General features: G+C 44.2%; 1 protein-coding gene across 3 annotated transcripts in view; it reads left to right on the forward strand.

Annotated features, from left to right (window-relative positions):
• Positions 1-4,821: 4,821 nt before the first annotated feature.
• Mtmr10 (myotubularin related protein 10) overlaps positions 4,822-14,269 on the forward strand; it is a 55,494-nt gene continuing 46,046 nt past the window's right edge. Inside the window, exons 1-2 of one of the 3 annotated variants that reach the window (XM_075952308.1) lie at positions 4,822-5,015; positions 5,518-5,578. In XM_075952308.1, coding sequence (XP_075808423.1) covers positions 4,956-5,015; positions 5,518-5,578 — 121 coding nt within the window. In that variant the 5' untranslated portion in view covers positions 4,822-4,955. The remainder of the gene's footprint in view (positions 5,016-5,517; positions 5,579-14,269) is intronic. The other 2 variants (XM_075952309.1, XM_075952310.1) reach the window with 2 other exon arrangements.

Here is a 14,269-nt window from a genome sequence, read left to right on the forward strand (position 1 = left end):
CTGTAGGAATGTTGTCTTTGTGTGATGTTTTACTCTTTTGACTTTGTTGTGGGGTCTGCTACCCAGCTCCCAAATAAATCACACACCGAGGTTTATTCTTAGTTATAAATGCCCGGCTTTAGCTTGGCTTGTTTCTTGCTAGCTTTGCTTAACTAATTATCCCGACTACCTTTTGCCTCTGGGCTTTTATCTTTCTATATTTCTGTATACTTTTCTTTCCCTCTTACTCCATGACTGGCTGAGTGGCTGATCCCTGATGTCCTCCTCTCCTTGTTTTCTTGCTCTTCCTCTTCTTCGTTTCTTCTTCTATTTATCCTCTCTGCCTATCCTTGCTCCTGTCTCATTGTTGGCCAGTCATCTCCTTATTAGGACCATCAAGCATTTTTGAACAGGCACAGAACACAGCTTCACTGAGTTAAGCAACTGCAGGATAAACAAGTCACACACCTGAAAACAATCTTCCCCAGCAATGTTGCTTCCTTCTTACTCCCTTTCATCACAACTTCTTCATTTCTTTATAGTGTGCGTTGTGTGTGCACACATGTTTGTGTGCACGCGTGCGTGTGTGGTGACAATGTGTTTATGCATTTGTGTGTGAGTACGGGTGCATGTGGAGGTCAGATGTTGAAGAAGGGCGTCTTCTTTTGCTTTCTGTCTTATTTTTTGAGACCAAGTTTCTCACTGAGCCTGAAACTTTTGGATTCAACTATGATAGCTGGCTTCCAAGTCCTAGGGATCCTCCTGTCTTTGTTTTGTCATAGACACCTGCCACTATGTTTGGCTTTTTATGTGGGTGCTAAGGCACAAACTCAGATCCTTATCCTTATGCAACTGGCACTTACGACTGAGCCATCTCCCCAGCCTGCTCATTGCACTCCCCCCCCCCCCCAAATCTTGACTCACATACTTTCCTGAGATTGTTTTTAAGTGAAATTTGTTTTCTTTAGTTTTTGTGGTGGTTTAAGACAGCTTTTCCAATTAGCTCGTATTCTTAGGTGCCTTTCTCTTGCCTTTGCTTCTTGTTTACTCTATTATGCTTCATCCTCAGCACTTTGTCCTCAGTGTGGATCCTTTTCCTGGAAGGGAAGTCTCCTTAGGCTGTTTTTCAAATTCCATCAATCCAGTTGCTTAGTCAACACACACCTAATTAGGAGCCTCTTGCTTTCTCCTGCTTTGGAAGAAATATCCATTCTGTTTCAGCTGCTGTCCTTGACCAGACCGGCTGGATCTCCCAGCAAACACCTTGGGCTATTCTGGAGTTCTAGGGAAGTCTCACTGATCCCTGATGCTGACACTGCAAACATTTCAGGGTCCTGAGCATTTGTTTGTTAGTGTCTTTTGCTCTCTTTTGGAAAACTCGAGGATGTAATGTCCCTTAGATATGCTGTTGATGCTTCCTTAGGGTGGTTTTGGGGGATTTTCTGTTTGTTTGTTCTGCTTGAATATGTTGTTGTTTTGTCTGTTTTATATGAGAACTAAAAGCTGTTGTGGCTTGTCAACTAAATTCTAAATTTTCCTAAGTTCTCCTTTAATGCACTTTAAAATGCTTGTTATCTTGAGAAGCATACCTTCAGCCGAGGGCATCCTTTTGTAGTCAGAAAATGTAGCCCCCTCTAGCTAAGTCCATAGCTACCACTGTCTCCTACTTTTATCTACCTTGTTATCACAGCTTGTCTCTGTGCTGTGCCACTACAGCACAGCTATTTCAAAATAGAAGGCCTAGAAGTCCCGCTCACTCACTTCGCAGCTCTGCTCAGTTTCCAAATCTCAAGGACCCTGACCTGGCCTGTTTCCCTCTGACCTACTCTTCCGCTAGATTAGGCTGCTTCAGGCGTCCTTGCCTCAAATACTTAATCTAAGGCTCTTACCTCGAGGTATTTCTGTTGCTGACCTCTGCCTGGAAACTCTTCCTTCTGATTTTCACCTCCCATACTCCCTTCAGCCTTTGCTTAAATGTCATCTGTGCAGTATTGCCTTCCCTGATTTGACCTAAATCTTAGTTGGTAAATACAATCTGTCGCCTTTACAGTCCCTTTAAACCACATTATATGTTATATATCAATTTTTTCTTTTTACGCATAATGAAAATGTCATGACTGTAAAGAACATTGGCCTCTTAAAAGTCCTGTACTAAGCTGGCACTCAATAAAAATCTGGCAATTGATTGAATGAGTAACTAAATGAAACAATAGATATTCAACAAAGATGAACTCATTCTTTTATTTCTTCTTCTTTTTTTCTGTCAAAGAAAAGAAAGTGGTCTCTAGGGGATGCCAGTGTTTCCTATGGTAGAAAACCCAACAGTGGAGACAGATATGTGATTAGACAGCTGAAACAGTAACAAAAAGCCCAAAGAAGGGGGTGATCTACAGCGTCTGCGCTGCTACGGATGCTATGGTCCTGCAGCACCCGGACTGCGTATACTACTGTACTAGGCCTGTAGCATACCGCCTGCACTGCGGGATGGTTCACCAGCCGGGAAAGGGGCTGGAGACTGAAACACACAAACACACAGAGAGACAGGTCATTCTTGAAACAAGAATGCCCCCTTTATTGTTTTACAGGACAGCTTATTTAGAGATCCTTAACTGATAGCCATACCCCAGCCAAACCCACCAGAAACCACTCCCCTGCCATCAGGAACTCCTCAGGGTCTGGTGCTCAGAGTAGCTGCAAACACAGGAAAAACAAGTTGTTTTGCTCAGAGCAGCCGCAAGTATAACAAGTTGTTTACAAGAAATTCAGGGTCTGGGGGTCCACAGCCCCAACCAAGCATCTAGTAGTCAAGGTCGGAATCTGAGAGGAGGCTGCAAAACCCATCAACAGACCCCCCCCCCACCCCCAACACAACACACTCTGAAACCCTGATGCCACCGAGACTGTACCTAGAGACAGGGCCAGTAAGACAAAAAGTCAGGGTGCTCATCAGACAGGCTCAGTGTTCTAAGAGGAAAGACCCACCATCTGAGAACACAGCAAGAAGGAAGCTATTGGCTAAAGCTACCTATTGGCCTGTAATCTCACCTATTACTTGGAGGCTGAGGCAGGAAGATCCCAAGTTCAAATCCAGCAACTCAGTAAAACCCTTTCTCAAAATAGAGAGGTTGGAACTATAGTTCAGTGGTAGATGTCACTTGCTAAATACATGAGAAGCCCTCTGTTCTGTCCAATCACTAGGACAGCAAGAAAAAGAAAAAGGGAGGGGAATTAAAAATCATTTGACAGAGGCTTGATTGAGCTTCTCTGAGTCCACAATTGTGATAAATAATAATACATTTTTGTTGTCTAGACCAGGTTGCCTGGAGCAACCTAATACAGCAAGAGCAGAGTCAGGAGTACAGGCCTGATCATTTAGTATTTTATTATAGTAGCCCAAGTGCCTATGTGGGTTAATACAACTAGATATCCAGAATATGTTACTTGAAGAAAATGATCCAGAAAAATATTATTGTGAAGCCAATAACAAATCTGGAGTTTCCCTTTTTTAAAAAAAAAATTTGCTGACATGCATATTAAAGTTGCAGAGACTAAGAAAACATGAACAATAAAACCCCCCAAAAGGGGCACAAATAGTTTGAAGACTATTAGGGGTAAGTCCATTTAATGTGTAGAAATAAAAATAGTCATAAAAAATATGCACCAGTGATTTTTCATAGGAGCCCGTCATGGCAATTTACTTGTCAAAGTACAGTTGCATGTTACTAAACAGAAAGATGAACTGGAGAGCAACTCTTTGCATTTCTGCTTCTCGGAACACACACACACACACACACACACACACAAAGCTAGCAACATTGGCTCACGTGTCACCATGGTGATTGTGATTTCTGGGGCTACATCGGTTTCTTTGTGACATTCATGATAAAATGCTTTTATTTTTCCAAGTGTAAGAGCATGGAATATCACTGGCTCCCTCTCATCAAAGGAGGTTCAGAAGCATGATTAAGTCTAGAAATGACCTGCACCTTGCTGAATGAAGCGGGGTTGCTCTTTGCAACTTTGGAGTAGATTCTCATTTCCGCAACCTAGGGTAGTCCCCAATGTGCTGGCATCTTCTCTCCCTGGACTGCTGATGGCTTACCAGTTCAACAGCTTCTTTATGAAGGATGGGGAAAGGAGGGGGCTGGGACATCTTGCTTAGTATCTTTTTTCACGTAAAGTTTAATGAGAAGAATAAATCAGTAAACTGAACTTGGGATTCTGCATTGCCAGCGAGTATCATTTGTCCGGGCCACCCAGCGCGGGCCAAATCTGCACCGCAAGTAGTTAGGTCAACTGGTAGTAAGCAGGGAAAGAAAATCTTCCCTTGTTTCTTTGAGATCTACTCTGGCAACCAGGTCTGTGATGATGCCTAAATCTCTGGGTCCTTTAGTACGAGTACTCCTCAATGCGCAGACAACTGGAACTGTGAGAAGACTGCACATCTTTTGCTTTAAAAAATAACAACAGAACAAAACAACAAAAAAAAAAACCCGATGCTGGTAGCTCAGGAGAGATGACAACAGGCAGCAGCTATCGCAGATGGGAGACTCCTGAGAACTAGGGTCGGGGACAGCAGCACACTGCCTACCACAGACCACAGCGGCTTCGCGTGACCGCCAGAAGCGTGCAAGTCGCAGTAGGCCGGTGAAGGCCGCCGTGACCCTTGCGAGCCTCCGTAGGAGAGCGCTCTCAAGATGGCCTCTCGGGGGCCAGCGGCGCCCAGTACCACCGTCGCGCTCCGCCACGGTGCAGCTAGCGAGCTTCGCGCTCGGCTCCGCGCGCCGCTTCCGGGGATGGGCGTGGCTCCTCCCGGCCCCGCCCATCGCGGGCGTGCCCTTGGCCGCGTCTGTCCCGGCCCGTCAGTCGGCCCGGCGGGGCGGGCCGCAGTCCCGGCTTGGGTACTCGCACCGGGAACGTTGGTCCCGGAGGCGTCTGATCGGCCACAGGGCCGGGGCCGCACAGGCGGCGTCACCATGTTCTCCCTCAAGCCGCCCAGACCCAGCTTCAGGTCCTACCTCCTGCCGCCGCCCCAGGTAAGCAAGCGCTCGCGGCTCGGCGCGCGGGCCGCCCGGGACCTGGACGCGAGCGACGCGGGGCAGCGCGCCTCCCGGGAGCCACGGGCGCGGTGGAAACTTGTAGAACTCCGCGGCGGCCATTCTCTTGCCGAAGTCCTCCGGTCCCTAGTCCTGCCGTGTGACGAGACCTTAGGGACCGTCCCGAGCTGCATTTCTTTTCTTCGGGGTCTGCCACGGACCCTGCTGTAACTGCCAGATGGTTGCAGCGCCGTGGACACCTAGCAGAGCTTACCTGTCTAGCAATTGTAAACTCTTGAGAGCAGCTTGGGCTACTTACTGTAAAGGTGTTGACTGTCAGGTTCTCAAGTCTAGATGAGTAGATCTGAAAACGATCTCGGTTTGGACGGGAAAGGATTTTAAGTCAAAGTCTGTCGCATGTGTCATCACTTAGAAATTTTGACTTAGTATCGCATGAGGGGATGGTATTTGGATTTTGCTTTATTTTGTTCTTGTATTTCAGACTGACGATAAGATAAGTTCCGAACCGAAGATTAAAAAACTGGAGCCAGTTCTTTTGCCAGGTAAATTTCAGAATTCTAACGTGTTTAGGACTGACATTGTATGAACAGTATTGTACGGTTAACTTTCCTTTTCTATTATTTTAAACATTCTTCAGTTTAAAAAAAAAACTTTACAAGTGAGAAGAGAAAGAAGAGTTGGCCAGACATAATTGGTGTTTGTCTAAGAAAGTTTAAAGTACCATAGAAGACTTTCGAGAGCATAACTACCTCATTATCTTTTCTGCCTTCCGAAATGTTCCTTTAAAGACATAGCTAGTTGTTTGCGTAGTGAAAGTTCTTTTTGCCCTGCATATGTGTTAGCATCTCATGATTGATAATCAAGTCATTATCTAATATGTTATGATAGTATGAAAAGCATGCCTGTGTCTCTAAGCGAATGACAGTGCTCAGCAGACATTGAATTACTCTGTAATTTTTTTTAAGTTGTCAGCTGTGTGCAGATTCGTTTGTTTGGTTTTTTTTTTTTCCGGTTTAGAACTTTGTTTCCCAGTAGAGGCATTATTGACCTTTCTGGCTGGACAGTTCTTTGTTGTGCGTGGAGTTTTCCTGAGCTGACAGCCGTCCCTACATCTTCAGCCTGTATCTGTTCGGTGCCAGTGGTACCCCATCTCCTGCTAACTAGCTGTCATGTTCTCAGCACAGCAGAATGTCTGCAGGCATTGCCCTACGTGTGTGTGTGTGTGTGTGTGTGTGTGTGTGTGTGTGTGTGTGTCGGTCCTTGTGTGCCCCTTGAGGTCATCCTCAGGTTGAGAAAGACTTATTGAGAACGAATTTACCCTAGACGAAGGACCCAAGAAATAGAAGTAGGGATTCATAGGAACAGTTTTACTGTCCAAAAACTTTTGATGGCTATTTTGTATTATGAAACAGTCACACAATAACTAAAGAAAAATCAGTTGTTTAATAAGATTATTGGGGCAAATAACCAGACAGGCAGGAAGGCCTGTCTTAAACTTAAACTATAATCAAATACCAGTTTGTTATGTTAAAAACCCCAGAATTATTACTTAAATAAGATAAGTGAAACTTTGTAGAGAGTAACTTAACAAATGTGGAAAGTTAGTAAGTAGGGACAAATAACTAACCGGTCAACCTTGGGTTCTGTATAGTAGATGCCAACTCTAGACTTCATTATTAGAGTTACATTTTTCTGGATTTTGTTAGTGTCTTTCACTCTGTTTACTAAGGAGCCTTCTCTGTGACCCCTGAGAGTGAGCAGCGTACATACTGAGCAACCGTTGCTCCCTGTGCCCTCTGTTCTCTGCCGATGTTTGCCATGGTCGGCATTTTCAGAACAGCAGCAAGGGAGACAGTATGCATGCTGACTGAGTGCCTGTGAGCTCCTGAACTTTGATTTCTACTTTGAACTGGCCCGGTTCTTAAACAACTGATCCTCTTCTCAGCAAGTCTGTGCTTTGATACTGAAAACAAGGTAGGCTTAGCTATACATGCTCATGTTGCGTCTTTTAAAATTAACTTTTAAATGTACGATATGCTTAGGAAAAGTGTCAGTGAGTATAACTATGGTCGAAGAATTTTTTTTTTTAGTGAAGCATTAGTCTTTAAAATTACTAAAAAAAAAATAATCATTTTCTGGGGAAGATTTTAACCTCAGTTTCTGACTGTGAGCAGGCATACTTTTCCCGGAAATAACACTGGCTTCTGTTTAATTGCCTGCTAAGAAGCTGCCTGACCTCCATTAGTTTTTCTCGCATGAAAGCTTATGCGAGAAACCCCACACTTGGATGCACGGTAAAGGTGATGTCCAGTTTCTTTTTGCTCTCAGAATAGAGAGCTGACCTTGAGTTGTAGAGTCCCGCCTCTTGCCTAACCTCTCCTGTTCTTACCCTCTTGTCCCCATATTTCCGTGCTCTTTGAGGTAGTGCCCTGAATGAGCATCCCACTGGGGTCCCCTTTTTCTGCCTCAACTCTAATGTCTAATCTGTGATCACTGCTAGGAACCGAACCATGCTTCTGTCTTCTGCCCACAGCATGGTGTTGTACTCGTGTACTCTGGAAAGCAAGTACAAAGTGTAGTTCTCTAACAACCTAGAGTAGTGCGGGTTGTAGGTCATGGTAGATTGTGTGTTTAACATGCGAAATATGTGCAGGGCACTGGGTTTGTTCCACACCATTACAAAAACGACAACCAACGGGCAACCATAAAGACCTAAGCTAGGGCAGCACCCTTACTGAGGGCTTGGCTCATACAGTTCTGGCCTTCACTGTAGTCAGGGGGCAAGAGAAAATTTGTCCAAGTCACCTGTGACTTTCTTTACACAGAATAAGAAGTGATTTTTGTGTGATATAGTATTGCGCACTATGTTTTGGCTTACTGCCTTAGGTCCAAGGATATCCTACTTCAGTTGCCCTAAGTTTGAACTTTTAATTCAATAAGCAGATGAAAATTAGAATACAAAATCAATTGTTTATTTGTGTGCCTTTATTATGTGCTCTATTAGGCCTTAATGCTAAGTTTAAAATGATCCCCATCATTTATTAAGTACAGAAAATTGAAGAAAATACTAGTAATTTAATTCAGATTATGGTTTATGTTAGTAATTTTCAACTTTGCTGGTTCATGAAGCCCTTTGAGATGGGGATTGTATCAAAGTTAGCTTTGTGATCCTGATTTGTACATGGTGCCTGAAATGTGACACTGAGCTATCGCTGAGTGAATGACCAAACAAAAGGACCCCGCCCTGTTTAGACCTTTTGCTACCTTAGGCATGCATGTGTGTAGACAGACAGACCAGGTTCTGGTTTTAGGAGAAAGAGAAACGCTGCTGTTTCATGGTAGACATCTTAAGAGAATTGCACCCGAGCCTATAATTGGAGTGAAGTACTGTGCTATCTTAGTTACCATTCTCTTCGTCATTAGCTCATTATATGAATCCTGTTTCCTTAGCATATTATTGTATAGATGCAGTCATTTTATGCTTTTAGAAACTAGGGTATTACATTAAAGTGTGTAACTGTGTATGTGTGTATGGATGTGAGCCCGTGTGGAACTCCTGGGTACTAGGCTTTGTATAGAAGGGAAAGGTTCCTGAAGTACAGTGATCTAGATCACAGCAGGACCCTGAGGGGATTCCTAGCTGCCTGGACAAGATTGTGATCTGATAAGTGGTTCCCAAATTCCAGGAAGGACCAGGGTAATGTTTGGGGCAATGTATGTATGTATGTATATATGTATGTATGTGTGTATGTATGTCTATATGTACATATGTATTTATTTAACTGATCTATTGAAACAGTATTGTCCAGGCTGGTTTCAAACCCTTGGGTTCAATGATCCCCTGGCCCCAGCCTCCTTCCCCAGGGGTGGCACTCTGGGCCACTGTGCTCAGCCTGAAGTGTTTTTTGCTAGGCCATGGTCGAAGGGACAGTCAGGAAGATGGACACTTTCTTTCTTAGGGTTGAAATTAATTGATGTAAACATTGTTGTGCTGACTTTACCGTCTAACTTCTTTGATTTAGGATATATTCCTTTGCTGAGTAAAACATTTTAAATTGGCAAAATACAAAGTTAGGAACTCTGCTTTAGTCGTCCCCCCCCCCTTTTTAATGTGTAGCTATGGTTTAGAATGTGAACTGAAAATCACAGGATGAGATTATTGTCAGTACAGCTTGCTGAGCACCTGCAGAGATTATCAGTTACTTTCTGTCGAGGCGTCCTCCTTTTGACAAATTGTTGTAACACAACTCTACCCAGCCAGAGTGTGGTCATCACAGCACAGCCTGCCTCTAGATATGTGTAGGTTCCTACTAAGGAAAGCATTTGGTAGTGCCGATTGTCCTTTGATTCCGGAAAACCCGGGTCAAAGAATGGAGAGCACTGAAGGGATAGTGTTCAGGCCCTGGGTTTTATTGTCCTTGATGTGCAGCTGACACACAAAGCTGCAGAACTTCCTTGTTGCTAACCTGGTTCCTGGCATGCCTTGACATCTGAGCTCACATCCTTGGCTGATGCACCTTATAGGTCAGTCTTCACCACAGCCTTGTCAGGCAAGGTACTAATTTGTCTCCATTTGGCAGGTAAGAGAACTAGCTGGAATTAAGGAAGCTGCGCAGTGTTGCAGGGTCTGCAGAGGCGGAGGCGACTGCCAAGCCTGGCTCCCATACTGTGCTGTTAGCACAGAGCAGCATGACCCACGTAGCTACGCTGGTGACTTTCATATTCAGATTTATGCTTTGAAACTGTGGTGGGCAGACTGAATGTCAGTCAAGAGAAAATCCTCTAGTGAGATGGAAAGAGCCATGTCTTTGGCTGTGCTTCTTTCTTTTCAACAGTGACAGATTTGACCCAGCTTGAGGAAGAACTTTCAATTTCAGCTGCCAGAAACTGGAATGTCTTAAGAGGTAGTGATTTCCTGTTGCTGGCTTTGCCGAGGAGTGGCTGGTAGAATGCCAGCAGCTTGTGATTGGGATATGAGATTTGCTATGAGGAGGAGGGCTTGGTGACCTTTGCCCATGTCTCTCCCTGAGGCAGGATCTTTTTAAGGCTCCTGGAGGTGGGAGGGAGAAGTTGAAAAGCTATGACTAACTAGAATGGATTGCTTTGTTTAACAGGTATGGAATGCCCGGTGTTACTTGGCAGAGGTTTTTTGTTTTTTTGTTTTGGGAAGGGTGGGAGGGGTGGAAGGTGGGATTCCTCCCTTACACAGTTTCAGTTTAGTGCGGGAAATGCTGTAGCAGAGGAGAGCAAAAGTTGGAAGGGCTCAGGATAGTCACCTAAGTCAGACTGGGGACTCTGCTCATCAAGGAGTGTCAGCAAAAGCCTTCTCAGGAAATGTTTGTCATCTGAATTTAGAGTGTCAGCAAAGCCCTGGCCACTGTTCTGAAAGCCCTGTGTCAGCTCAGTTCATTCTTCCCCCTTCCCAAGTCCAAAACCAACAGCACTTCAGTTATAGGGATCAGCTTGTGGGCTGATAAGGGATGCCCTAATCATCAGATCTCTTGAGGTCAGATAGGGGAAGTGTACATCCACAGGCAATCTGGAAAAATGACTGCAGCATTGGTGTGTAGCTGTCTTAATTTATTTGTTACATCTTCATTGTTCGTGCCATTTATATATTGTTCTTGTCTTCTGCCTCACCCTGCATCTCATTTCCTCAGTTAGCTTAGAAATCATGGGCTGGCAAAACAACACAAAAATGTCTTTTAAAGGGCTCATGTAATACCCATTTGAAGATGGCTTCCTAGATGAGCTAGACTGAGGTTTGTATTGGTCAAAAGCCTGGTAATGTGCCCTTGAACCTGTGATGTTCAACTGCAGCACTTTAGCCTTAGACTAGAGCTTCACCTGGAGCCTTCCCTTCACAGAATGGCAGCAGTGTTTCTTACGTCCTCCTGCACTACCTCAGGCCAGCACACTGCTCACTGCTCACATCAGTCTTTCCGCTGGTGCTTAAAGGCTCTGAACTTCTTAAATAAACTCCCACTTGAGCAGGATAAACTCCTGAGTCTTTCTGTAGATTTGTTAACACTCTGGCTTACTAAGTTGCCTGATCCTGGGTACTTAGGTTTGCTGCGATCAGTCTGGCTCTTCACTGCCTCCCAGATACTTGACTCATTGTCTGGGTCTTTGTCACTGTCACCACACATTCTGTACGGTCACAATCTCTTCTGCTCATCATTTCACTCTGGTCCTTTCCCTGGACCTACACCGTAGACATGGTCCTGCCCCCATGTGCCTGCACATAGTGGATGTGGTGCTTGGATGAAGGCTTTGGGGGTATGTGAATGAGCTGCACAGTCACCACCATTAGCGGCACACATTTGTTTATCTGATGCATACCTCAGACTTGCAGTTACAACTGTTTTAAAATTAGGTTGAGTAACTGGTGACAGCTTACCCCATACTATTCTTGAGTGTCACAAGCCCCATGCCCAGGGAATCCTTCCTGGATCAGGTAAACTGGAGACTGGTTCCCTTTTCAAGCCATGTGTTGAGTTACGGAAGATTTTGCCCTGGACTATTTTCCAAACTGATATTTATGGGAAAATTTATTTCTATTTACCAAACATATATTAACTTTCTAACTGTATGACACATTAACAGTAACTTGTACAATCTTTTTTGTTGTCCTTGGAGATTATAATTTTCCTTCCCTATACCATTTGGATATCATTCTCTTTGCATTTCTTTTCTCATTTTTCTTTCCAGGTAGAAGGGTTTGGAGGAAACTTCAGTGACTTCTCGGTCCCCTCCCAGGCCTTGGTAGAAACTCTCAGCTAGCTTCTAATTGACAAAGTTTGCTTGGATGCTTTTGCTCTTCCCACAGGGAAACCAGTTTCCTGCTTGCTTGCTCCTTAAGAGCACTCTCTGTTACTTCTCAAAGCTCTGCTGGTGATGTGTACAGTTCCTCTGTGGCTGAACATGCTAAGTCGGGAGTTGGAAGAAGTGATGGAGCCATTGTGAGCCATCCCTAGCACACCACCTCTCATTCCAGAGCCAGTAGAGGGGCGCTCTCCAGGAAAGCCTCAGAGATAAACAAAAACATTACACACCAAAGGGCCACTAATTTAAGAATAAAGAAGAAAATGTATTTCTTGTATCTCTCACTACTCTTTGTAAGTGTGTTGCTTTGTGTACTTTCTTCCCTGTTTTAAGCGAGGCTGTTTTTATGACAACAACTTAGAACACCTGTCGCTCCTTTGAAATGTTAGGAGAGGACCGCTGTTGGGTGAGCAGACAGCACTTTCTGCTGACTGCTGCAGCTCACTGGCGAGAGGCATCTTGACTTGGATGGACTCTTTCTGAGGGAGGTTTTCTGTATTCATCCTGGCACCGAGTAGACCCCCTGGGTACCCTAGATTGCTGTAGTATTGCACAGGCACCTGCCTTCAGACAAGAACACCTAAACATATTTAAGCTTTGTTTAAGATAATTCAGAGTTGTCATTTTTAAGTAGTCATCTGTAATGCTGGGGCCAGCAGACTTTTTCTGCAAAGTGCCATACAGTAAACGTTGTAGGTATTGTGGGCTAGCTCTGTGTTATAAGTACTCAGTTTTGCCTTTGTCCTGTGAAGTAGCCAAAAGCAGCACAAGAATAACGTTTCAATAAAATTATATATACAAAAAAAAAAGAGAGAGAGATCTTGGTGTAGCCCAGGGTCTGTGTTTTACCAACCCATGAAGCCATCATCACATACCGCCTTCCTTTGTCTCAGCCTTACTAAATTTGAAGGCTGAATGTTTTCTCCTGGCTGCATTGGGAAGAGTTTAATTGCTAGAAAGGGCTGTCGTGGGGATGTGGAGAGATAGGTAGGTAAGAGATAGACAGATAGGTAGGTAGAAAGATAGACAGAGATGGAGATAGAGATAAAACTGGCAGATGGTACAAGCACAGCCACAGTGTCCTAGTCCTGCAGCCCTTTATTCTTTGCTTACCATGACTGCCTCTGCCCCTTCCCAGGAAATCCTACAGTATGACTTGACTTGCTTGTTTTTAGGTGGTTTTTATTTGAATATGACATACATACAAGTACAAATGAATCATAAATCTTGTCTTACTGTAGCATTGTTTTGAGAGTCCTAGTTCAGATAAATTGGTTGGGGTGCAATATAAGATTAATCAGAAAGTTTGGGTTATAGTACAGGAAGGTATTTTCTGTGTGTAGTGGAAATAATTAGTTCAGTTATTTTAGTCTTATAATTGAGAACAAAGGGGACAGAGGTTGACTATTCAGTAGCCTAGATTGTGATAAGCTCTCGTGGAAGGAGCTAGATAATTTCTTTTGTTTCTCACTAGAATGCAGTTAGGAACAGCACTGTGAATCTTTAATTCAGTGTTGGTATTTGTTCCATGTCACTGTAGCATATTTACATTTATGAGAGTATGTAGAAACAAGGACAGAAGACTTTTGTGACTGGGTTCCACATCCGTGGAAATCACGGTACTGAATATGCACAGTTTTGTTCTTGTCCTTGTTCCCTGAGCAATACTGTGCAGCAGCACGGCACTTACATCGAATCGAAGGTGCTTTAAAGACTGCATGTGTTGTGTGCAATGCCCACCATGTGTGTAGGAGCTTTAGCATCCACAGGGTCTGGGAACCAATCCCCCGTGGGTGCTGAGGGACACTTGATAAGTTTCACATTTATTTTTATTTTTAAAGTCTTAAAAGTGTGAAAGTGATTTAATGTTTTTGGTGGCAAGTCCCTCATCTCTGTAGTAGAGAAAACACCTGCGCTCCTCTCGTATCTACTGACTAAGGAATCAGTCGGGACCAGCACTGAGAAGCTACCAGTCCTAGATTATACTCTGGGTGTTGGGCAGCTGTGGCAGGTCTGTGATTACATTTGTGTGCTCAGTCCTCGTCTTTCAACCCAATTGGCTCCTTGACCAGATTGAATAGCTAGTTTCAGCACTACTCAGAGCGGCTTGAGTTCTACTGCTGCTGGTTTCTGTTGGGAATATCACCTACTCACTTTAAAAACCGAGCTAGAGAATGTTGGGCCTCCTAGGGGAATAGAGTTGGTGAGCTTGGTGAACTACGTTGCTTTTTAGGGACAGTCTCACTGTGTACTCGGCCTGGTCTCCTACTCTGGGTTCTTCTGCCTCTGCCTCCTAAGTGCTGGTTTACAACACCTCATCTGATTTTGTGAGCTGCCTATAAGTCATTTGCTTTACTTATCCACTCGGATCACTGCTTTTATTTCAGTAACCTGGGGCACTGAGTTGA

The sequence above is a fragment of the Microtus pennsylvanicus genome, chromosome 18 (assembly GCF_037038515.1).
Source record: "Microtus pennsylvanicus isolate mMicPen1 chromosome 18, mMicPen1.hap1, whole genome shotgun sequence".
In the NCBI taxonomy this organism is placed as follows: domain Eukaryota; kingdom Metazoa; phylum Chordata; class Mammalia; order Rodentia; family Cricetidae; genus Microtus; species Microtus pennsylvanicus.